General features: G+C 55.4%; 7 protein-coding genes across 7 annotated transcripts; 4 read left to right on the forward strand and 3 right to left on the reverse strand.

Annotated features, from left to right (window-relative positions):
• Positions 1-700: 700 nt before the first annotated feature.
• Positions 701-1,442, forward strand: VTJ04DRAFT_2128 (uncharacterized protein; the record flags this gene model as incomplete). Its single annotated transcript, XM_069359883.1, has 2 exons — positions 701-1,130; positions 1,195-1,442. The coding sequence occupies 2 exons, from the start codon at positions 701-703 to the stop codon at positions 1,440-1,442; spliced, it is 678 nt and encodes a 225-aa protein (XP_069220649.1).
• Positions 1,443-1,495: 53 nt separating this feature from the next.
• VTJ04DRAFT_2129 (uncharacterized protein) lies at positions 1,496-4,095 on the reverse strand (the record flags this gene model as incomplete). Its single annotated transcript, XM_069359884.1, has 6 exons — positions 1,496-1,565; positions 1,672-2,584; positions 2,644-2,957; positions 3,018-3,746; positions 3,803-3,880; positions 3,980-4,095. The coding sequence occupies 6 exons, from the start codon at positions 4,093-4,095 to the stop codon at positions 1,496-1,498; spliced, it is 2,220 nt and encodes a 739-aa protein (XP_069220650.1).
• Positions 4,096-7,041: 2,946 nt separating this feature from the next.
• VTJ04DRAFT_2130 (uncharacterized protein) lies at positions 7,042-9,411 on the reverse strand (the record flags this gene model as incomplete). The annotated part of the gene is made up of 6 exons (XM_069359886.1): positions 7,042-7,344; positions 7,399-7,789; positions 7,848-8,406; positions 8,469-8,747; positions 8,804-9,235; positions 9,309-9,411. The coding sequence occupies 6 exons, from the start codon at positions 9,409-9,411 to the stop codon at positions 7,042-7,044; spliced, it is 2,067 nt and encodes a 688-aa protein (XP_069220651.1).
• Positions 9,412-9,923: 512 nt separating this feature from the next.
• On the forward strand, positions 9,924-11,315 carry VTJ04DRAFT_2131 (uncharacterized protein; the record flags this gene model as incomplete). Its single annotated transcript, XM_069359887.1, has 2 exons — positions 9,924-10,191; positions 11,083-11,315. 2 exons carry the CDS (start codon positions 9,924-9,926, stop codon positions 11,313-11,315), a joined length of 501 nt encoding a protein of 166 aa, XP_069220652.1.
• Positions 11,316-11,598: 283 nt separating this feature from the next.
• VTJ04DRAFT_2132 (uncharacterized protein) lies at positions 11,599-14,505 on the forward strand (the record flags this gene model as incomplete). Its single annotated transcript, XM_069359888.1, has 2 exons — positions 11,599-13,202; positions 13,257-14,505. The coding sequence occupies 2 exons, from the start codon at positions 11,599-11,601 to the stop codon at positions 14,503-14,505; spliced, it is 2,853 nt and encodes a 950-aa protein (XP_069220653.1).
• Positions 14,506-15,015: 510 nt separating this feature from the next.
• On the forward strand, positions 15,016-15,456 carry VTJ04DRAFT_2133 (uncharacterized protein; the record flags this gene model as incomplete). Its single annotated transcript, XM_069359889.1, has 1 exon — positions 15,016-15,456. The coding sequence occupies one exon, from the start codon at positions 15,016-15,018 to the stop codon at positions 15,454-15,456; it is 441 nt and encodes a 146-aa protein (XP_069220654.1).
• Positions 15,457-16,007: 551 nt separating this feature from the next.
• On the reverse strand, positions 16,008-20,812 carry VTJ04DRAFT_2134 (uncharacterized protein; the record flags this gene model as incomplete). Its single annotated transcript, XM_069359890.1, has 3 exons — positions 16,008-18,983; positions 19,060-19,873; positions 19,944-20,812. The coding sequence occupies 3 exons, from the start codon at positions 20,810-20,812 to the stop codon at positions 16,008-16,010; spliced, it is 4,659 nt and encodes a 1,552-aa protein (XP_069220655.1).
• Positions 20,813-23,478: the final 2,666 nt, after the last annotated feature.

Here is a 23,478-nt window from a genome sequence, read left to right on the forward strand (position 1 = left end):
ACCTGATTTTATATACTCACAATTCTCCATGACTCATGGATCAGTATTATCCTATTGTTCCAGGGTTTCAGGGTTCGCGCAATGTTCGGAAACTCGGCATATCGGGAAGTGAACCGGAAGAGGACATGGCTGCCCGACAGCGTCACTGTGGCTATAATTGTATATCCGGTTGAAACATTGCAGACCAGTGACTCAACTGTCGATTCTCACCAACATGATGAATGTCTTTTGCATTTGAACTGATCACAGTCCCAAGGGTTGACCTAGAAGTGTGATACTTGGCCCTCAGACAACGCACCCTTCACTTCGATAACTGGCAGGACACCTTGAAAACTTGTAACATCGTTAGTTATAAGTGGTAGCCTCTCATCCAACAACATGCCCAATGCCAACCAACACTTGGCATCACCCTAGTTGTGTCGTGAATCCTCTCCGTTGTGTCTGTTCACTAAAGGGCGCAGTTCTCCACGTAGAAATGACCTCGTGGTCTCCATCACCTTCCTCTTCGAGAATGGTCGTTCCCCAAGCTTGGACAACCTCGGTTGCCGTCTTCCAGAACGTCGAAGGGTTGCAGCTAGGCCGATATAAGTTGGTCAAGTCAACCACCTAGGTGCGCAAACAAGATCAGTCCGTCATCTGGCCAACAACACCAACCCTGTCTTCTTTGGCACTCATCATTCCGCATCCACGTTCGGCAACCATGCCCCTCCGACTTCGCCCTGCTGTTGAGGATGATTCCTTGAGGATTGGAGAGCTTGCCGCCGCGGCGTTTCACAGCAGCCTGTCCCAAGATATCTTCCCTCCTCGTCTACACCACAAGTCAGAAACCGGAGATCCGTTTCAGGATGAGGTCCAGTGGCGCAGCCGTCGCAACATTCGGCGCATGCGTGAAGGAAAACCGACATTCGTCGTTGTTGACGTTCCGGAGAATGGAGACGGCACAGAGGAGGTCCTTGGCTATGCACAATGGGACCCTCCAACTAAGGCAAGCCCGGAAGCAGCGCCCACTGAAGCCGACCAGGACCCCGCGCCCGGCTCCCTAGACGAGGAAGCACTAAGGGAGATGTGGCGGGTGATTGATGATGAGACAAAGAAAGCTCTCGGTCCCGATGGACATAGCAAGATGTGGTGTAAGTATCAGATATTGGGTCCCAGGTACGGTTCATTTGACAGAGGTAACTGACATTTCAACAGATTTGATGATGATTGCCGTTGATCCCAAGCATCATCGCCGTGGCGTTGGTAGGATGCTTGTACAGTACGGACTCGACCAAGCCGTGAAGGACGGTGTTGACGTCTACTTGATTGCGAGCCCTGCAGGTCGGCTTCTGTATCGTTCCCTCGGATTCGAGGAGATGACAGAACCCATCTCGCTAGGAACCACTCCGCATTATTCTATGATTTGGAGGAACCCAAGCAAGCCTTTAAATACGCTTCCCTGATGGGGACATGGAAAGAGGCTGGTGCGGGGCGGTGCTCAACATGGGCATCATGGTCATGAAGCGATCTTAATACGCAAGGACAATCGATTGCAAGAAAGACTATATCCTACAATAACGCCACATCTATAAAACCCATATCGTTACATTGCTGTTCGTACATTCCCTGTCATTCCAAATTGGTCCTGCCCGGAGCTCCCACGCCTCTCTCCTCTTGCGCCAACGTCAGTACCTCATACCCTGGCTATCTTGGCTCCATCCATAGTTTGGATGGCCTTGGCTTTCACTCCACGAACCCTCGTCCAACGGATCGGGGGGCAGCAATGTCGCCGTGTTCGTGGGTCCAGTCCAAGAGGTTGGAGCAGCTGCCCATGTCGCTGAGGCCGACCAGCTGTCTGCTTGCGGTTGTGGGGGGTTGGAGCCGCCGGGGATGGTGCCGTGTTGAGCAGACGACAAAAGGGACAGCTCATCGTAGTCGGCTCTTGCTGAAGGACCCGACCCAGTCCTCGATGTCAGACTAAACGTGGTAGCTGGGTAGGTTGTCTGGGTCAGGTCATTATGCAATATCGAGAATGGCCCGCCGCCAGGTTGGAAAGTCCCCTGGGACTTTCCGGCCCCTAGGTTTTGGAGGGCGCCATCACCGGTCGATGGATACCTCTCCAGCATGGACACCGACTCTGGCACGGTTGATTGAGAGCTCTCGCCTTCATGCAATATTTCGCCCAGCGCCGCCCAGAACTTATCCACGTCTATCTCCGTTGTGCCGAGACTCAACAACTTGTTGAGTACATGTATGGAATCCTCTGTGCGATGAGATGGAGCCTGTTGACTCATTTCCGCCGAAATATCATGTGGCATCGTATCAAGACGACCGCGCACAATTGCTCCAAGTGCGTATAAGAGCTGGAAAACGGCATGTGACGGGAGTGAGCGATATCTCGACACGGGAATGCCGGACGTCCACGATCGGAACCAACGCCGCATAGCCGGTGGTGCTGTACTGAGGAGAGCGTCGAGTGGCGGCGAGGTTGTGGTAAACGACGCATGAGACGCGGCGGCATTGACCATGGCAGGATGGGTGACTTCAACGCCTTGGGCTTCTGCCAAACGCAAAGCCACTGTGTTCAAGTGAGTTGTGATCATGGCTGTTGTCCTGTCAGCATGGACACTTGCAGATCAAGCAAGTCCTGAATTATGGACATACCATTGTTTCTTGATGCCGTCGAGATGTCCATCTCCAGTTTGTCAAGATATGCCTGACAGCCGGCTAGCGCAGCGTCCTTTTCCGAGCCATGCTTGTCCCTTCCACCTCCTTCAAAACGGTCACTGCGCTGGTCTACCCTCGTCAGCTGAGGGCTTTTGAGGACTGCCACTCGCTCGGTAAGGTACTGGACTTTGACAAAATGAACCAGGATTTCGTCTAGTTCCTCCTCTTTATTATCTTGGATATCGGCTAGACATTGACGCATGTATGACGTAAATGGCATCGACGTTAGTTGCTGGAGGTGCATTGCTGCCCTGTGATTTATTTATTAACTCAGCAACCCATATTTGCCTGTGGACGGTGTTCTCACTTACGATGATCTCAGATACCATACACCGAGCAGCAACCGTTTCTCCTGAGTTTGCCTATCTCTTACCTCTTCACCTCTCCCTGTAACTGGCCTTTTGTTCAACCCGAGATCCGAGATGAGTGACTCGGCGAGGCAAAGGAGGGTGTTGAGCTGGCTCGGCCTGCCGCGGAGATAATGGTGCCATCCTAGAATCACAACAATGCCCATTAAAAGGTCCAGCGATCGCTCAAATCGCCGGAACATTCGATCGGCAATTGCAGTGATGATGATTTGCAGACGGGAATTCATGGATTGCAGGCCTTCGAAGTTCGCAATGACCCGGATCGCGGCCATTAGGATCGGGTGATGTACCCGGAGTACCGAAGCAGGGATGTGGTGCGGGACCAGTATGAAGGGGTGCTGTGGCATCATCTCTGCGCGGTACTTGGATAAGAGGACCTGGTCAACATCTTCCCGGCCTTCTAGAACCATGTGATCAAGTCGTCCAGCAGATTCCTGGGAAGAATGGAGCGAAGTGGCGCGATACACTGTTGAAGTTGGATTGAATGCTCCTTCCATGAGTTGGCCTTGTGACGAAGGAATGCCGATAGGGTATCCACGATCCTGTGAGCGGAAGCTCCCGATAGAGGATGACTCAGCAGCAACCTCTCCGCTGGCCATGGGGGAAGATGGATAGTCAGGGGTTGAGACAGCCGAGTCGACCTCGAAAGACGGGTTATCAGAGTCCGTGGTTCTTTGCAAAGAGTCAACATAGTCGGCCTGGAGATTTTCATCTTTATGTCCTCTTACTGTGATTGCTGCCTTGGTTGTCTTGCTTTCCTTGGCTTGTGCACCTGATCAGTACACTGCTTTAACAGGCGTTCACATCTAATACCACAGGCAAGTTGTTAGCGGATGGAGTCAACAATACTACCGGCAGCCCGAACTTGTGCTCGCTGCCTAGGACTTTGCTGGTCAGAACTGCACCTCTCGCATTTGGACCCGGGGTTTCCCGTCCGACCCGAGCACTTTGCCTTTGCTGACGCACATTGGGCACATGCAGTCCCCCATTTGGTCGTCTGCACAGGTTTGGCTCGCATCATCTTGGATGCCTTTTCAGTTTCTCGACACGAGAGGACAAGTCGAATTGGTGTTAAGGGTTGGTTGGCTGCGGAAATTGCCGCAAACAAAGCATCGATGGATTAAGGAACGTGGATATTTGGGAGTAGAATGATGAGCGATATTTAAAATCTCGAAAACCGCCGGAGGCCGTAGATCGGCAGCCATCCAGTCTATCAGGCATATATAAGGCATCATAGCTCAAAATATCGCCGCAGGCTTTCTCGGCGCTGGTAGAAACTTGAGCTAGTCGTTTCCCCATTGTGGCGCGCTGACACGGCGCAAGTAGGGTGAGCGGGAGGAGAGGGCCGAAGCTTGGAACCCCGTCCCTGGTCTCAGGTGAGAGAAGCGCCATAGACGCCGTGCGTCAGAGCTAGTGGGGCCTACTGCGATGCTATGCCTCGAGGGCCTCCGGTATGATGTCGAGAAGTTCCCGGAGTGGTGATCTGACCTTCCAGGCTGCATCAATTCAAGCTTGTGCCTGGCTCTAGGTTCAATGTTTAGCCAAATCCATAACTTACGGCCACCGAAGGGAGCATACAATGTGGATCCCACGATGTTTGAACTCTGTGAGATTGGTTGCTCCAGTACTTTTAGCGTCTGGGCCTCCATCTGGTGTGGCGCAGGCAGCAAAATTCCGTCTCGGGAGTCAATCTCACCCCCTGACTTTGGCGGGATGGCCGTTTTGTCTGGGGTTGCCAAGAAAATGAATGGAGAGCTTGGTAGGATGGTGAGCGTCGTCCTTCTGGATCTGTATGGTGATGAAATTTTCACGGGAGGAAAGAAGCGGCACTTACGATGTAGAGGCGGTGCCCAAGGGCTGCGGGCATGGAATACTCGCACGAGAACGTAGAGGCAGAGCAATCATCCCAGTCCGGTCTTCAATTGTCACAATCAGCCGACCACAGCGACCTAAATGTCAAGTGCCAGTGCTCTCAAAAAACTCAAGGCGGGAACTGCACGCCACAGAACAGAGCAGGTCTGAACCCTATCGATCTCGATAGGGAGTCAACTCTGTGACGTTTTCTGGTTGCGCCCGTCCGAGACACGCCTCTCTGCTACGCAGTTCTCCCGCGGGGAGATCGTCACCGAAGACGATCGTGGACCATCGGATAAGGTTCGCGGATCAAAGCATTAGTGGCTTAAGCGAGAGACTCTCTCACAAGCGCGTTGAGCTGCGCCTGAGACGTCGACAGCGTAGGCCACCCTCCTCTACACATTCTTGGTACGGTGAGATGATCAGCAATAGTTTGTGTGACTATAGACATGTGCCTCAACTTGACTTAAGGTTGCGTCGATATGGAACCCCTCTCCGGGCCCAAGGCCCAAATTCTTCGGGTGCTGCTCCCACTCACTGGCGCCAAGATGGGAGCCTTTCCTGAAGAGGTTAGAAGGCCAACCAAAGTGCTGCCTTGCTACCAGGCCTTGCTGCAGGGCCTTGCTGCCGGGCCACCGCGCAGCGGCCGCAAGACGGTGACCCGGGATCTTGGCTCGGGTGCCTTTGCCGTGCCGCTGCAGTTGACAAACCTGAGGCAACTTACAAGTTGTCTGCCTGAACATCCCCTCTGCTCTGCCGTTTGCTCGTTTTACGACATGGTCTGCAGAAATACTCCGTATGCTACCCTCGAAAACACTACCCGCCAAATGAATCTTCAGGCCTACCACCCTGGGCGGAGGAGAGCACCCCCTGCTCCGTCCGTGATGTATGTAGGTGCCTGAGGCATAGAGGCTGTACTGTACTTGCCCTGCGTTCTTGGCTTCCGCCTTTGGCTCGATTGCCTCATGATCGGCGCCAGGATCGGAGTTTTCCTAGTTTGTACTCCGGACCTAGCCTCCAGGTTTGCCTCGGTCCTGTCCTTGGGCCAACAACCACCTACTGTGTACGTATGTACCTCTGTATGCACTATAGTAGTAACTCAACTTCTTTGGCTGATCGCTTCTTTCGCTGCTGCGCAGCACGGGGACTGGGACTGTAAGCATGCTGCCTGCTAGGCACTTGATTTGCTGTTGCATCCCAGGGTGACAAGAAGCACATGTACAAACATAGGCTTCCTTGGCTCGCACCCCCCCTGACAAGATCACTGCTTGACTTCTTCGAAATACCTGACATCTCCACATCCAAGTGTCTAGAGAACCACCATCCTCCTACAGGGCAACTCAAGTCAACCGATATTTGGATACCTGCCAAGAGTAGATCATCAGATCCTACCAAGGAAACATTCCTTGATATCTTTACTTGTCGTATGGCAGAACATAAAAGTTCCAGGACACTTCCACGGCATCAAGAGTTCTGTTTTTCTTTTTTCTTAAAAGCACCAACGCTGTATGCACGGTTATCTAGATGGTAGATCACCATTGTATGGTGTTTCAACTCAGAATTGGGGGTTGCTTGAACCTGCATCTTTCCCCGGTTCATCGTCATCATACGGCCTTGAATCGAAGTGCTTTGCGCCAGCTCGAAGGATAGAAGTCCAGGGCAACGACCTATGCTTGGGTAAGCATCATTGTGATATGGAAAGTGTTCTAGGAAGGTGTCTTATCGCATTGACAGAAGCATGAATTCAAGAGGCACAGCCTTCTGGCGTTGATGAGACGGAGTTTCTATGTCAGTCAAGACCTGAATCCCAACGCACCGTTTGTGCCGGGTAGGCAGTCATTCAAGGCTCTGACTGCAGGTCAACGGCATCACCAATTGAGACACACGGCTTTACAGGATAGTAAGATGAAAAGGGTATCATTAGAATCCATCCATGAGAGGATCTAGCGATTACGCAAACTCAAGCCGCCTGGCCAACAACTAGGTAAGATCCGACAAACCGATGGACGACCAAGGACGGGGCTTGACATGTGCAACGGATTTCTCCCCCCCATTATCCCATCCACAAACACACAGCACCCCTCTTTGCAACTCTCCTGGCAAAGATGCCGAATTAAGTCGATGCAGCGGCTTCCTTCGCAGACTTCTCGGCCGTGTCATTGCTGTCTCCCGCCAGCTCGACCTCGCGGGCCTGGATCGTCTTGGGGTGCGACTTGCCCGTGATGTCGAGGAACATGTACTTGACAGTGCGGCCGAAGGTCTTGCGGCTCTCCCAGATCGGGAACAGACCGACACCGAAGAAGGAACCGAAGATCCAGATGATACCGACAGTAACCCAGCCAGTGAAGAACTTCTTGCTGAAGATGTAGCCGGTGCCGTAGAGAGGCATGGGCCAAAGAACCAGGAAGCAGAGGGTCTACTTCAAGTTAGTCATGCACGCATAGATGTTGATGTTCCCGACTCAACGTACCATGATGACCGTGACAGTCTTGCTGATCTTGCTGGCCTTCTCCAGCTTCTTCAGGTTCTCCTCAGTCTGGTCGCTGGTCTCACGGCCACCAGGGATATCCTCGAGATCAAGACCCGCCTCCTCAGCAAGGTCGTGGTCGTCACCCTTGCGGATCTCGAGCATCGACTTCCAGTCGTACTTGTCAAGGCCAAAGATGAGGGTGAAGATAGCAATGAAGACAATAGGCGACAGCAGGGCGGCAACGTTGCCAGCCAACATGGGGTTGTTGGCGCCAGTGCACGCGACCGTCAACTCGCCGCACTGCTTCTTGGCTGTCACGAGCCAAGCAGTCAGAGAGCAGACAAGGCCCAGAATGGGGGAGAGGGCCGCCGCCCACTTGTTCTGACCTGACCTGATGCACGAGTCAGCTGTGGTGTTTAGATGTCATTTATAGCTCAATTGAGACTTACCAGATGAGGGTAAGAGTGGCGGGGAGGACGGCAGCTGAAATGATGACACCCATCAAGAGGTAGAGGTAGCCCATAGAGATACCCGCGTACCACAGACCGACGGCGAATGTGGCAATGAAGAGACCGTAGAGGACGACGAAAGTGTGGCTCATGTAGATGAGGCGCTTTCCGCTGGCGGCGGGGTTGAAGTACGTGCGGTACAGGTCATAGGTGATAATCGTGCTCACGGCGATAAGCTGGCTGGAGGTAGCGGAGGTGACAGCCATGAAGACGATGAGCAGAGTGGCAACAGCACCGCCCTTGCCAAGCAGAGCAACGGCGGCATACGGAAGCACCAGACCGGCGCTGATATCGGCATCGGCCATGCGTTCAGGGTAGGTCGGGAACAGTGGAGTGTTCTCCAAGGCCAGGGCAGAGAGGCCCATGGCGGTGGCGGTCAGCCAGGGAATGGCGAACCAGCAGAGACCGCCAATGATGTAACCGGGGAGGGCGTGAACGGGGGAGGCAGCAATGGCCTTGTTGTAGTAGCCGTTGTCAAGGAAGACAGTGCCGAAGTTGCCTTGGCCCAGGGTCAGTTCAGACACTCCTGGGGCTAGCCACGGATCAAAAGCTAGCACTTACCGACAATGTTGATGACGAAGAATATAGCACCCTCGCGGGACTGCATGGTCAGGTAGCTGCCATCCTTGTTGCCATCGACCGGGTGGCGCAGTGCGGCATCCACGAGCCGGTCATAAACGGCGGAAGGAGAGCCCAAGACATCGTGGGACGCATAAGCCGTCAAGGCGAAGATAATAATGATGAGCAGCAAAATGAAAGTGTGAGCCCAGTCCGTAAGGATTGTGGCCTTGAGACCGCCGACCATGGTGTAAGCAATGACACCAATGGGCAGGAGGTAAACTATTGGCGTGTCAGAGAAATTGTATATGGAGGTAGAGAAAATCAATGGAACTTACTGGCAGCAATCGTGTGCATGCCTGTCAGGGCGTTCACAGTTGCAGAGCCGCCGACGATGAGCATGAGAGACACCAAGATGTTCGTGGCCAGACCGAAAACAAGGAACACGAGATGGGCCAAGGTCCCATATCGAGCCTTGATGATTTCGAGATAGGTGTGGGCATTGGGGGCGCGCCTCTTGAGCTCGATGGCCAAAGTCGCGAACAGGAGAATCTGAACCGTAGCACCAGACGCGTACCAGAAGGGACCAGAGACACCATAGCGATAGCAGACACCCGTACTCTGCAGGAGAGTGGCTGCCCAAGTCCATGACGAGACGACAGCGGCTGCAACCAGACCTGACTTGACCGTTCGTCCGGCAGTGTTGAACATCTCAGAGGTCTGGAGTTCGCGGTTGTACCTCTTCAAAATGAAGGTGACCGCGATCATGCCTGGATATCGACATTAGCACATCAAAAAATCATTCATGGACATGGAACCGGTTGATGATGATGGGGGCCATACCCAGGGCGAAGACGCCTCCAAGGCCCAACACGATGCCATAGCCGACGCCTTGGTCGAGCGCGGCCCTGGCGATGTGTTCCTGATTCTCCGGAGCGTGATCCATGGTGTATCACAGGCGTGCGGAGCTTCACTACTGTGACAGAGGTCCGCTTGCTGAACCTTCACTTCAGACAAGGCGACGAGCCTCTGCTTATATCCCGATCGGCCGTCCCAACTACACAGTACTCATACATGATCTTGCTTCTGACCGCACGGGCCAAATGGGAGGTCAATCCCACGCTCGCAACCGGGCACTTTGTGTTCCTCGCGGGTATTTTTCCCTTGCTGGGGTGCTTTATCATGACGGAGACCTATCAGAGCAACGTTCCAGCTATTCAGCAGGCATCGAGAGAAACACCATTCCCATCTTGAGTGTTTGATGCGCCGCAGAGTTGGGTATGGTGCTCCTGCATCCCACCGTCCCAACCCAAACAAGACGCAGCTGGGGGAGGTTACAACGCATTGCCGTTCCCCCACCGAGGTCTGGAGGTGCAGACATCTGGAGGAGGACGGTGTTTCAAGCAATGAGCAACGGAATTTGTCTTATCGCCGTGACAGCCACAAAAGCCACCTCAGATGGCATCGGGGCCGTTAGCCAATGTGGACATGGAGGGTTATCCACCCAGCAGAGCGGTTCAGTCCGCAGGCCCTGAGCTGGGTCCTGAGCTTCTTGGGGGGATTGGACGCGGGCTGGGTGGTAGTAGTGCTCCGTCGCTAGCTAGCAATACCGAAAGCGACATCATGGTTACCCTCTGGAGCAAGGGTTACACAGCGTGCGGGTGCGGGTCGCGGGTGAAGATAAGCTCCAATCCATCGGTCATGGTTCCGTGGAGGGATGCTCCAGGTATGAGGTAACTGGCAGGAGAGGCAAGGCGCGAAACGGGCGTTGGATGCCAAGAGAGAGAATGAGTGTCATCCTTGGCCCCGGTATTTCGAGTTGTGTTGTCGATGAGAGCGCGGGATGGGGGTCAAGATGATAGGTACGGAGGATGGATCGGGAGATACCGAAGCTAGCGGGCGCTAGCGGGGACCTGAAGGCGTTGGGACTGTGGCAGATCGGGGACCTGGGCGGAGAGCAGAGGGCCAATCAGGAGGCGACAAGATCTGAGCTGATGCTGCAACGCTTACATGATGGATTCGACGGCGCGAGGCTACGCAGAGATAAGCATCTGCCCCACGCCGCGGGACGAAGTTGGAAATGGATAAGGACTGTTCGTGGTTTCTCAACCACCAGGATCGCAATCGATTGCAGAAGATAAGGCGACCCAATGGCAGACCGAAAACCGGAGAGACCAACAAATTGATGGTTGCAACGTTTGCGGTTTGGCGCACGATCTTGAAAAATTCCATGCTCCGTAGCTATTCGGATGTTTTGCGGGGAGAGAACCTGGAAATGATCCAGAGGCGAGACACAAGGATTGGGTGGAATCCCATCAACTGTTGCCCGCGGTTTCCCTTCGAAGTTAAAAGCGCAAGCCGACCCGAGAGCGAAATCGAGAAAACAGTGAAGCAGTGAAGAGCCATCCTGTGTGAGGGGTCCATGGACGCAATTTCGCTCGCCGACCCCAGGAGTTGGCAGCGAAAGCTGGAGACTGATAAGCCGAGCTGCCTGTCGCCGCTCTTGCCGTGGTGCGCGGACTCCCGTCAGAAGCCTGTAGCCCGGGTTGTCTAGACAGATTATGGGAGCACAGGAGTTGTGGATGAACTTAACCATACACTTGGAGATTTCCCTTAGTGTATTCCCGGGGCCAGGTTCTTGGATCTTGGGCCGGCATCATCAATGTCAGGCTCAAGTCCCGGTCGATGGGCCCGGCCTGTGTCTCGGAAACCGGCAGATGGGCCCCGCTCATGTCATTGAAGGCCCAATCGGACCCGGCCCCTGCCAAGACAACACGGGACCCCGTCGGTTGGGTTGGCGTTGGCGTGCGGAATCGGGATTGGCAAAGTGGTCCATGCGCGCCCAGCTGACAGAACAGCGGACCAACACCGTTTGCTCGTCGACGTGTCCATCGCGGTGCGGTGGCGGCATTCTGGACGAACAAGTTTGGATTCTGGGAACATCTCATTTGATCAACGACGAGCCGATGACGGGTTAAGACGAAGCGTGACCGAAACCACCTCCGTTGCTAGCCTCTCCCCACGACGACTACCCACATCTCCACCGTAACATCGCGACACGACCGCCGAGAGCTTCGAGCCCAGCGCTCTGAGTTGCAGTGCAACAACTCCGAACCGCAGAAGAGCAGATACCATGGTCCGAGATCAGAGCAAGCAGGGGCTGTTAGGGAACCCCTGGAAGTCGTCTCATGACAGCGACAGCGAGTCCGACTCGGACATCGAAGCCACCGAGTTCCTGGATCGTGTTGTGCCTATCCTCTCGGCTGATGCCATCCCACAACCTCCCGTGAAACGACGAAAGAAGTCCTGGGTATTACGATGCCTAGGGCGTCGAAGTCGCTGTTGCATCGGTCTGGCCGCGGCATTCGTTGTCTTCTGGATCTTCCTCACCGCAGGCGGTGCTTTTTTGTACAAGAAGTCTCAGCAGGAGCCACCATACGGCCAGTCTCCGCCATGGTATCCTTCTCCGAAAGGCGGTATCGCAAAGTCTTGGGCGGCGAGCTACGAAAAGGCGGCAAAGCTGGTTAGCAAGATGACGCTGGCCGAGAAGGTCAACATCACGACGGGAACAGGCTGGCAGATGGGTTTGGCCGTGGGCACCAACGGCCCTGCTGTTCACGTCGGATTCCCACAACTGCAGCTTCAGGATGGTCCTCTGGGCATACGCTTTGCCGATAACATCACCGCTTTCCCTGCCGGAATCACAGTCGGTGCCACGTGGAACCGGCAGCTCATGTATGCCCGCGGCAAGGCCCATGCGATCGAGGCCCGCCAAAAGGGTATCAATGTCCTTCTCGGGCCTTGCGTAGGTCCTCTTGGCCGCGCTCCTGCTGGCGGGCGCAACTGGGAGGGCTTCGGCGCGGATCCATACCTGCAAGGCGTCGCCGGTGCCGAGACGATCCGGGGAATCCAGAGCGAAGGCGTCATGGCCACCATTAAGCACTACGTCGGCAACGAACAAGAGCACTTCCGGCAGGCGTGGGAATGGGGAACCCCTCATGCCATCAGCTCCAACATCGATGACCGAACGCTGCATGAGCTGTACGTATGGCCTTTTGCTGATGCCGTGAAGGCGGGTGTTGCGGCCGTGATGTGCTCCTACAATATGGTCAACAACTCGTATGCCTGCGCCAACAGTAAGCTGCTCAATGGCGTGCTGAAGGACGAGCTCGGGTTTCAGGGTTTCGTCATGAGTGATTGGCTAGCCCAGCGTTCTGGCGTCGCCAGCGCCCTGGCAGGACTGGACATGACCATGCCGGGTGATGGCTTGAAGTGGGCAAATGGGCACTCACTCTGGGGTCCCGAACTTAGCAGGGCCGTGCTCAATGGCAGCGTCCCGGTTGAACGGCTCAACGACATGGTGACGCGCATTGTTGCGGCGTGGTACCAGTTGGGTCAGGATGACGAGACCAAGTTCCCGCGTCGTCCTCCAAACTTCTCGTCATGGACCGACGAACGGATGGGTGTCCTGTCACCAGGTAGCCCGAGCCCTCAGGACGAGGTTGTCGTCAACCAGTTCGTGAATGTCCAGGCAAACCACTCTGTAATTGCGCGCGAGGTTGCCGCTGAAGGCATCGTGCTCCTTAAAAATGACGACAACATCCTACCCCTCACCCGTCAAGGTTTCCGAAAGTTCGCTGGCGCAGACAAGCGAGACAATGAAAAGTTCCAGGTCGCGATTCTCGGTGAGGATGCTGGGCCGGGAGACGGCCCCAACGCTTGCAAGGACCGTGCCTGGTACGTAAATAGCGAAGCCGTGTGTTTGGAGCGAGTTTGCTAACGATATTACAGCAACCAAGGGACGCTGGGTTCCGGCTGGGGCTCTGGTGCGGTTGAATTCCCATACCTCGTCACTCCGGTGGATACTCTCCGCCGCGAATTCGACCAGTCCAAGGTTACGGTCCACGAATTTTTGACCAACAAGCCAAACCCGAGCGGCGGCCTGTCAGCAGCGTTGTCTGCCGTGGACTTGTGCATCGTCTTTGCCAACGCTGATTCTGGTGAAGGCTTCGTGGGTTGGGAGGATGTCAAGGGTGATCGGCCGAACCTCCAACTCCAAAAAGGCGGCGATGAGCTCATTGTCAGTGTGGCATCCAAGTGTGGAGGTGACGTCGTGGTCGTCATCCATGCTGTCGGTCCAGTAACGATGGAGAATTGGATTGACTCCCCCAAGGTCAAAGCGGTTCTCTTTGCCAACCTGCCTGGTCAGGAGTCGGGCAACGCGCTGGCTGATGTCCTCTTTGGCGACACCAACCCGTCCGGCCACTTGCCGTTCACCATCGGCAAGACCCTCGCGGACTACGGCCCCGGTGGCCAAGTCTTGTACACGCCCAACGGCATGATCCCGCAGCAAGACTTCAAGGAAGGCCTTTACGTGGATTACCGTTATTTCGACAAGTACGGGATCGAGCCGCGGTTTGAGTTTGGGTTCGGCCTCAGCTACACCAACTTTAGCCTCGACAACCTCCTCCTTACTGCGCATAAAGACAAGATACCTCTTCCTTCTCCCCGTCCCACCCCAGCTGCCGAGCCACCGAGCTATCCGACTGAGATCCCTCCAAAGAGCGAGGCCTTGTTCCCTGCTGGCTTCCGCAAGCTGGAAAAGTACATTTACCCATACCTTGAGTCAGTGGACGACATCGAGGTTGGTCCATACCCGTATCCAGACGGCTATGACACGGTCCAGCCTCTCAGTGGGGCTGGCGGCGAGGAGGGTGGTAACCCGGATCTGTGGGACATTTATGTCAGCCTAGAGGTCGATGTTAAGAATGTGGGCTCCGTCGCGGGTGCAGCCGTGCCCCAGCTGTACCTCCAGTACCCGGAGAAGGAGGGTGTGGATTTCCCAGTGCGTGTGCTCCGTGGTTTCGACAAGGTCTATCTCAAGCCCGGGGAGAGCCGCCGGATACGGTTCGACCTCACGAGGCGTGACCTGAGCTACTGGGACGTGGTGGAGCAAAACTGGGTGCTGGTAACAGAGGGTGAGTACACGTTCGAGGTTGGATGGAGCTCCAGGGACTTGGTCCTGACTTTTCCATGGTAAACGGGTGATCTCTTCGTGGAATGGTTTTATTCCTTCATATTATGGGTTATATCTAAAGAATAGACACAGCTACTGCTTGGGAGCTGTATATCCTTTCTGCCCCTGAGCATCCAACACAAAGCTCACCGCCTCATGGGAACCATAGGCCTGGAGGGTTAGGGTCCCCCCCCCCCCTTTTTGTCCTTGATGCCAGATGCCAAGCCTGACATGGCTCCCCGCCACTGTCAACCTCACCCCTCCCCCTTAAACCCAACCCACCATGTGGTGGATTCCCCATTGTCTGCGTGGCATGTTCCGTTGACCACCGAGTTTACACGTGGAATTCCGGCGTTAATGACCTTCTTTCTTGTGCTGGCCCTCGTCTAAGTCTGCAACCTGTCTTTCTTCCGTTCAAATACCCCACGAGTAGCCCAGCGTTCACGCTTCTCCTTCCCCCCAACGCCCACCGCCAAATCTACTGCCCGACCAACGTCAAGTTAAACCCGAGCCACGAACGGCATAACCGCAACTATGTCCGGCGTCGATGCCCCCGAGATCCTGGCCGCGTATGAAGCGGTTCGCTCCGACAAGGATGACACCAACTGGCTGCTCATTTCGTACGCGGCGCCCACGGGCAACCAGCTGGTGCTGAGCCGGACTGGCTCGGGCGGGCTGGCCGAGCTGGCCCAACAGTTCGACGACGGGCAGGTCCAGTACGCGTACGTACGCGTCGAGTACGCCAATGATGCCGAGAGCAAGCGCGTCAAGTTCGCCCTCATCGTGTGGATCGGCCAAAACACCAAGATCATGCGCAAGGCCCGCGCCAACATCGAGGCCGGCACCGTCAAGAAGGTCCTGTCGCACTACAGCATACAAGTCGATGCCGACGACCGCCGCGATCTCGACGAGGCCGAAATTGTCGCCCGGCTACGGAAGGCTGGCGGCGCCGATTACAATGGGGGCCGCGGGTGACGCAGGGACGCAACATAGGGGTGAACAACATCGGGACATTTTGGTTGAGCGAAGGAGGTCGATCCTCCTGAGGATGTGCGAGTCGGAGTGAAGGGGCCATGTCAATTTTGTCAAGCATAGCGCGGATACTGCGGGAATACACTCTGGTCTTTATTCGACACCTGTCATCTCTTCCGAGACTCGGCATTCATACCAGCCAGGCAACGGCGGTATCACCAACTTCTACCCAAAATTTCATAACTTTGTTTTCCCTGGTCTTGAGACGGTCACAGCACGGCGAGCCAAGGTTCCAGGACACAAGGTCACGGACTATCAGTGTCCATTTGCATTACTGTCATCCGTTGTGAAAATGTTTATCAGCATTTCTTTAACTTGGGGGATTGGGTCATCAAGCACTCCGGTCATAAATCTAGCTACACGAGAAACGAAATCCCCATCAAAAACAGGTCATTAAAAACGGCACATGAGAAACGAACCAACACTCATCGCACCTCATGTCATCAGCCTCTCATAACCAAACGCCAGCAATGCACATCAACCCCGCTCTCTGCTTACTCCGAATCCGGCACGACGCTCGCCGTCATGGCCAGCGGTCCGCAGCTGCTTGCGCGGCCACCGGTGAGGACGAACCGCATCTCATCAGTCTCCAGGGCCCGGAGCGACGCCTCGGAAACATCCCTGACCAAGAATACCTTGTCAAGCTGGCCCTCGATGGCGCACATGACGGGGAAGAGGTGATCGTCGCCCGCAATGCCGAGCAGCACCGGTTCGCCATCGTCGCGGGCGATGGGCGCCAAGCTGATCACACGCGAGCCCACGGGGAGGCGATCCCAAGTGGCGAGGCGCAGGCGTGACGCGCCGACCTTGGCGAGCTCGTCGGGGAAGTAGTGCAGAATGCGCTCGGCGGAATCACTGTTGATTAAGTATGGCACTGGCGAATCGGAGGGAAGGACCATAGCGTTGAGCACCGTCCCGTTCGTCAGCAGCGCAATATCCGCCGAACTTGCGTTGACGGACGCGACGAACAGGTTGCCGTTGGTGGCCGGGAGGAGTTGAGTGGTCCCCGATAGGTCGCGGACCGTGGCCACGCCGTTAGGAGGCAGACCCTCAATCGAGAACTGAGGCGTGGCCGTCCCTGTCGACGTGATCGCGGTGGCAGTCGTCGTGGGGACCGTCCCGTTGGAAGGAAGCGTCGAGTTGCCGTAAGGAGCATCGTCAGCCTGACGGGGCAGCGCGAGATCGCGGCGCTTGAATGAACCATGAGGGTTCATCAACCTGAACATGTCACCTTCGATGGCCGCCACGAGACGCAACGGGCCATCAGGGCCGTTCCGTGTGTCGCGGTACCAGATGACTCCGCTCTTCCTGATACCAACCCACGTGTCACCAAACATGCCGTTACCAAAGTCCATATCCTCGCTACGGTATGCCTTTAGATAAACGTTGTTCCAAATATCGCGGTTACGGAGTTGGGTCGTGCCATAGCAAATGTCGATAATCTGAATAAAGTTAGGCATGTAAACGGGGATCATGTCAGCCGTCCCTCCATTATACTGAGGTGGGAGAGAGCCGGGCCGCAATTGCAAGCCGACCTGGATTTCAGACGCCTTCCAGTCCGGGACGAGCATGGTGGACGAGGGCGCCTGCGAGACAGGGCCGGGTCGGATGTAGACCATGCCACTGGATTCCAAGCCGACCCAGGTACGCAGCTCGGCGCCATAATAGTACAGCATGAAGACGGACTTCCGAATGCCGGGTAAGGGATCTTGTCCATTGGTGCCGGCCAACAAGATGTCGGTGTTGATCTCGAGGTGGTTGCCAACATACCAGCGGCTAGCAGCCCATTGGGTGATGTCGATGTTGCCAAAGACGACCGAAACGATCTGGAAAGGATTCAGCTGTACCAGCGTGTGGCCATCAGAGGCGGAACCCGTGGTATACGAGGTGGAGGGAGCGGCCACGCACGTCCCGTGTCCCTGGGGAAGAGACGGGTTAGGCCTGAATGTCACTGCGTAACAGTCCTGGCCCCGTGTCGCCTTGCACCAATCCAAGCACCCTGCCAGGCCGCCCTCGGTGGTCGTCGACGGGTACGGGTTCGAATTCGACAGCACGCTGCTGCAGTAAACTCGGTACTGGTCGCCATCGATGGCAGAGATGACTTGACCGTCCCAGTCGGGGCACTTGACGCTGCCATCGTCCTCGTCTCCAGGAAGAGGAGGCGGGAGGCTCGGGATCTCAGGATTGCCAATGATCGTGCCGTTGTTGCCAGGGGTGGTTGACTCGTCGTCCGAGGAGCCGCCAATCAAGGGGATGCAACCCTCAGCGAGCGCCGGGCTTGCCCATTCAAACAGCTTCCACTCGTGGAAGTGATCGATTTCGAGGGTAACTTCGTTGGTGAGCTTGATGTCCCAGGCAATTCCGGGGCATTCGTCCTCGCCGAATGAGATCTCCTCGGTTCCGAGACTGATCTGGGAGGCGGCTGTTGCCGTGATGCCCGGAGTATCAACGAGCTCAGCGCCCTGCCTGAACAGGCCGTTCAAGATGTCGATGCCGAACCAGACGCCGACCGGCACGCCAACGGCGGCAGTGGCAGTGGCAGCTCCGTGAACCTGGAAGGCATAGTCCACCTCCGGAGTCCATCCCGATTGTCTCGAGTTGCGCGAGTCCTTGAGGTCCAGGACCGCCTCAAAGCCGGACCAGGTGAGCGACGCGCCCGTCATCAGCTGGCCTTCAGCCTCAAAGCTGACCACAAACTTGCTGCCAGCCTTGATGGTGGGACCCAGCGTGACGATGCCCGGAATCGACCATCCGGGGAGGCCCCTTTCGAAGATCTCTTTTTCGAACTCTTTCTCCCACTGGGCGAAGCCGTTCACGCCAACATACATGCCGACGTACAAGTTGCCTTTGATGGTGATGCTGGCGTGCTTGACTCCGCTGAGAGGAGTGGCTGAGATCTTGCCAACAGCCTCAATCCGACCGCGAGCGCCACAGTTGATGCAGAAGACATCAACGCCAGGCTCAGGTTCGATGTCACCGAGGAGAGTCTCGGCGATGTTTTGCAACCTCTCCTTTGTGGCATCGAACTGCTGGTGCTTTTCGTCCATGGTGTATCGGTACACCCTCAACGCTCTGCCCCATGGAGACGAAACCAGGACGGAATCTGGAGCCATGAGGTTCACGGGGAGTACGAGGGTGTTCTGGTAATCACCCGTGACCGCAAACTTGGCGAGTTCGACGGCGTTTTTGGCAACCGCAACAGCCACGTCCACAATTGCGCCACCGACGTTCAGCATAAACTCGACTCCGTCCTTGACAAAATTGTACACCCCGACGGCGAGCTGCTTGCCAACTTCGTAGGCCGCGACAGCCACGGTCTCAACCGCCTTAACCACAACGTTAACCACTGTGGTAACGGCGTTGCTAACCCATGAAACGGCTTTCGACAGCCAACCCCATCGTGGGCGCAGCGCAGGCGTCTGATCCTCAGGAATCTCCTCCGGTGCGTCGAAAGCAAGTGCTAGCACAGCCTTATGTCAACTTGTTAGTGCGCCGTGTTTCCATGACCGTCTTGGCTAATCCAAAAACGGGACAGGAGTCACGTACCTGAGCATCATGGTCATCGCTGTAGAAACCGAGTTTCTCATCGAGGGTTTTGTCGAAGTTCCAGCCGCATGGCACAGCAGGCAACCCGAGCAAGGTGTCCGACTCGGGACTGCCGCATGCATCGACCGGCTCTTCCTCTTCCGCAGGGGTATCGACGGTGATGTCTCCAAAGTCGATATCAAGCTCAGCAAAAACATCCTTGAGCTCCACGGTCTGACCGAGGGCCTCGAATGAAAGCGAAGCATCATCGAAGGAGATGGTGGTGGCGAGGAAGAAAGCGTTCTGACCAGTCTCGTCGTCGCTGCAGGTTGGCGCCGTGGTGATGAGCAACACCTCCTCGTCACTCGGCCAGGTGTCCTTGGCGTAATAGAACGGATAAGACGTGTTGAAGCGACCATGCAAGACACCAGCCTCGCACGCCACATCCTTGATCCAGATGGAGTGATCGAGAACGATGGAGGGGTAGCTGTAGGTGATGTTAAGACGCACAACAACAGGGACGGCATCACTGCCATCAGCTTCACTCTGCGTGCCGTTGTACCAAAGCTCGGAAACCGGGTCAGGAGTCAGGACCCCAGTGCCGGCCATGTTCACTCCGGGAGGCGGAACTGGACCCAATGTAGCGATGGGTGCTGGCTCCAAGACGATCGGCTCGAAGAACTCCTCAGTGTCATCAGGGCCGGGAGTCGAGTTGGTGACAGTGGGGAAGTTGAAGATGGAACCAGGCGACTTGAGTTGCTTTGCCGTCCACACGTGGGCCAGCTCGATCGACTCGTCGGCGACGCTCTTCATGTAACACCACGGGGCAACGTAGCTGGGGGGATCACCAATATGTCAGCCCGGGGCCACAGAACGTTGGGAACTGCAAAGCAAGGGGGACTCACCTAACATCAACACACTCGGTATTCTCGTCGCAGGCCGCGATGCACTCTTCGAACGTGTCCGTCGTCGTCGCGTCAATGTCGTTGCCGGCAAAGTCCACCCCGCAAATGATTTGATAGAGGCCGTTCTTCCCCGAGGTGTACTTGACGAGATGGCTGGCATTGTTTTCGCAGCTAAGGGCAGCACTGGGGGAAGCCGTTGGGGCTGACGGGCTCGATGGGGCTGTTGTTCCTGTTGAGGTGACCTTCCGCACGGCGCCCCAAACAGCAGCATTGTCGACAGCCGGCTTTTGCTCTTGCTTGAGGTAGCAGGCTCCGTGCACATACGCGACGTTGACACACTTGTCGTTGGAGTCGCATGCTTCGATACATTCTTCGAATGACGCCGTGCCAAGGCCGAGGAGATCGCCGCCCGCATAGTCCTTGCCGCAGGTGATCTCGAAGTCGTCGTTACTGGCCTGGTAGATCACGCCGTCGCTGGCGTTGTCAACGCAGGAGAGAGGCGTTTTGTTATCGTCCTCGCTGCTGCTGGCCTGGACGAGCCTGGCACCCCAAACCCATTCGCGCTCAGCGGCCTCACCAACGGTGTTCTTGAGGTAGCAGGACTCGCCGACGTAAGCGACGGCCTTGCAACCGGGGGCAGCAGCGCAAGCCTCCACGCATCCTGCGAAAGTGCTCGTGCTGGTGGCTCCCATATCCCCACCAGCGTAATCTGTGGCGCAGACGATTTCAAAGACGGCGCCGGTCGCAGCGGTAAAGGAGGTCTGGTGGCTCGCCTGATCGACGCAAGTGATGTCGTCAGGACCGGCATCTGCCAGCGTCCCCGGGACGCCAGCAAGGCCGAGGATGGCCAGCTGGCGAAGCCGGACCATGGCGGCCGAGCGTAAGAAGACGGGCTCGGTTGAACGCCGGAAGTGAATGAATGGATGCGGTGGTGTGTTATACCACCGGTAGAAGTGTGTAGTGAAGCCAAACGAATGGACTCAAAGATGTAATGAGCGTACGGAGAGCAAAGATCCCTCCAAGCCGGCAAAGGAAAGGCCACAACCGGAGTTGTTGATGGGATGCCGATGCTTCATCGACCAGAGATGGTCACACAGCGTATCCCTCCGCTTAAATATATGCGTCCCTCAAGCCCATGCTTCCAGGTTGATGATATTGCTGCCCGTCTCCATTGCTGGACTCTCTTGGCTCGTCCCTGACACTATTGATCAGACCCTTGTCGTGAGATAAACTCTTTGCTGTTCGGTTGACGCTTGCTGGAGTCTCATCCATACCAGTAAGCAATAGTCGATTTTGTGGAAGGGAATGGGCCGGGATTAGTCTAGGTTTGCCCTTCCAGCTCGCCACGTTCCCGCTTAAGACCGACTCCGGATCATCGTGGATAGGGCTGAAAGTCACAGATGGGTCTGGACCAAGATGGCGGAGAAAGCTATTGACTTAACACATCCCATGCCCCAGGACAGCCTGCCGAGTTGTATTGACGACGAGAATCACAGGGATCTGCTCAGCTCTCCACAGTAGAATAGAATAGCAAATCATGAATTATTGATGAGATTCGCACGCGGCACATGCTGCAGAGGCATATCATCGTGTGCTTTGGAAGCGTACCTGATTCAAGCAGTGTCGGTTGTACGGAGTAGTGTACGCCGTGGAGGTGGTACCGGATGCTCGGTTGAGTGAGATCTGTGGTGATCACCATGTGGCGACAAGGGACTCTTGTCACTATCCATGCTTGTTCGGAGTAGTTGAGTCCCGATTTGGCAAATTTTCAGCTCTCGGAAATCCGCTGCGGCTGATCCCTTATACACTAAAAGGTTGGAACTAGTGTAAACTACCGGTTTGACTCCACCTGAACACTGTCAGCAACGACGCTTGCAATCTGCAGGGCGTAGGTAAAAGCTCTGGTCCAGTGGCGAACATTTCGTAAAGGCGATATATAGAACCAACAACGTGCTGTCTTTATCCGATTGTTCAGTTAATACATGGCTCGGTGAGTCTTGTTAGCATTATCTCCGGCCAACGTTGACAGTATTAATCCCATCGCGATGAATCAAAACTGCGGCTCCGCACTCTTCGGCATTCGTGGGTCAAAAAAAAGGGCGCGCGTCGGTGGGTTCTGTCGAAAATTCTAGCGTGAACCAGGGCCCAACAGTCAGCCCTCCGCTCCGGCGAGTTGGGATTCTGCAGCTCCAATAGGCGTGTGGGACTCCGCGCCGCTGCGGGTTGTTTATTGCCGAATACCTGCGGTAATTACCTACCTACCTACCTACGGAGAATTTACCAAGTAGACCTCATCCTTTCCACGGCGACGCACCTCATCAGATGGAGACACGGATGTGGGAGCGGGACTCTGTTTGGCTTGCCTCTGGGCTGGGTGGATAAGGAAAGATTACTACCTACAGTACATCATACTATCCGGGTGGTATCCTGCGATGTTTCTTCCTGTTCATTTCTTGTCTTTGTCCTCTCGTGCCTTCCGGACGTCGAGCAGGCTCCAGGAGAGCGCTCAGACATACCCCAGGCGAGGTCAACTGACTGTCAAGCTCTCAGGGCGAGAGGATATTTGAGGTAAATTCGAAGAAAAGGCGCGTGAAAAATACGCCCGGGAAAGGTATTGAGATGGAAATACATGACCACACAGTGCCTTCATCCTGCGAACGGATGGCGGACACGCATGATTCCAGTTTTCAGGTGGTTTTCATGTACCTGGTACGTAGGGCCTAACCCCAAATGGTCACCATGGGACCGGGTACAGAACCCAGCGCCATCGCGACAGGCCTGCTGAGTGACCCCAGGCCAACAAGGAAGGTGTCAAGTGAATATGCAGACGACCTGTTAGGTACATGTACCTCCCGAGGCACCTAGGCATGTATCATGTCGTTCAGGGACCTCGGCGGCGTGGAGGTGGTCAAACAATTTGGCAGGAACGGCAGTATCCAATCGTCAGAGGCCGAGAAACTAGTAAATCTGCCGTGTTGCTGGAGCTCCCGCCTCCTCGTGATACGTCATCTTGATTGAGTTCATGTCACGGGGGATGTGAAGGGGTTTTCCCTAGCAATTTACAGATGTCAGTGGGTGACATATACCCTATATGCACCTTATAAGCTTATTCTGCGGCCCGTACTATAGGCACCATGGCATGAGCATGCTACCAGGTATGCGTGACCTGCATGCCAGATGTTTCAACGTCAGCCAGGGACACGAGCATCAGCCTCATTAACTACGATCTTTATCGAGGGAAGAAATGAAGAGGTAAAGGATCAGGTATGATGATCCCGGTTTCTGTCATCAACCCCAAACTCCGATCAACTACTGCCATCTCCTTTCCTCATTAAATGTGATCGTCGGCGAAGTCTGGTTCTTTGTCCAAGTCATGCTGTCAGTCGTCGTTAGTAGCGGGCTCTTGTGACCGTTGTGCCGTGAGATGTCCTCTTGAACAAGGCGTTGAATAATTTCTGAGTTTAAGTTAGGCATTCATCACATCCGGCAGTTTTCGTCTTGGTTCTGGAGCGATTAGGTATATATGTCAGATGTC

The sequence above is a fragment of the Mycothermus thermophilus genome, assembly GCF_041956435.1.
Source record: "Mycothermus thermophilus strain CBS 625.91 unplaced genomic scaffold VTJ04scaffold_2, whole genome shotgun sequence".
Lineage (NCBI taxonomy): Eukaryota > Fungi > Ascomycota > Sordariomycetes > Sordariales > Chaetomiaceae > Mycothermus > Mycothermus thermophilus.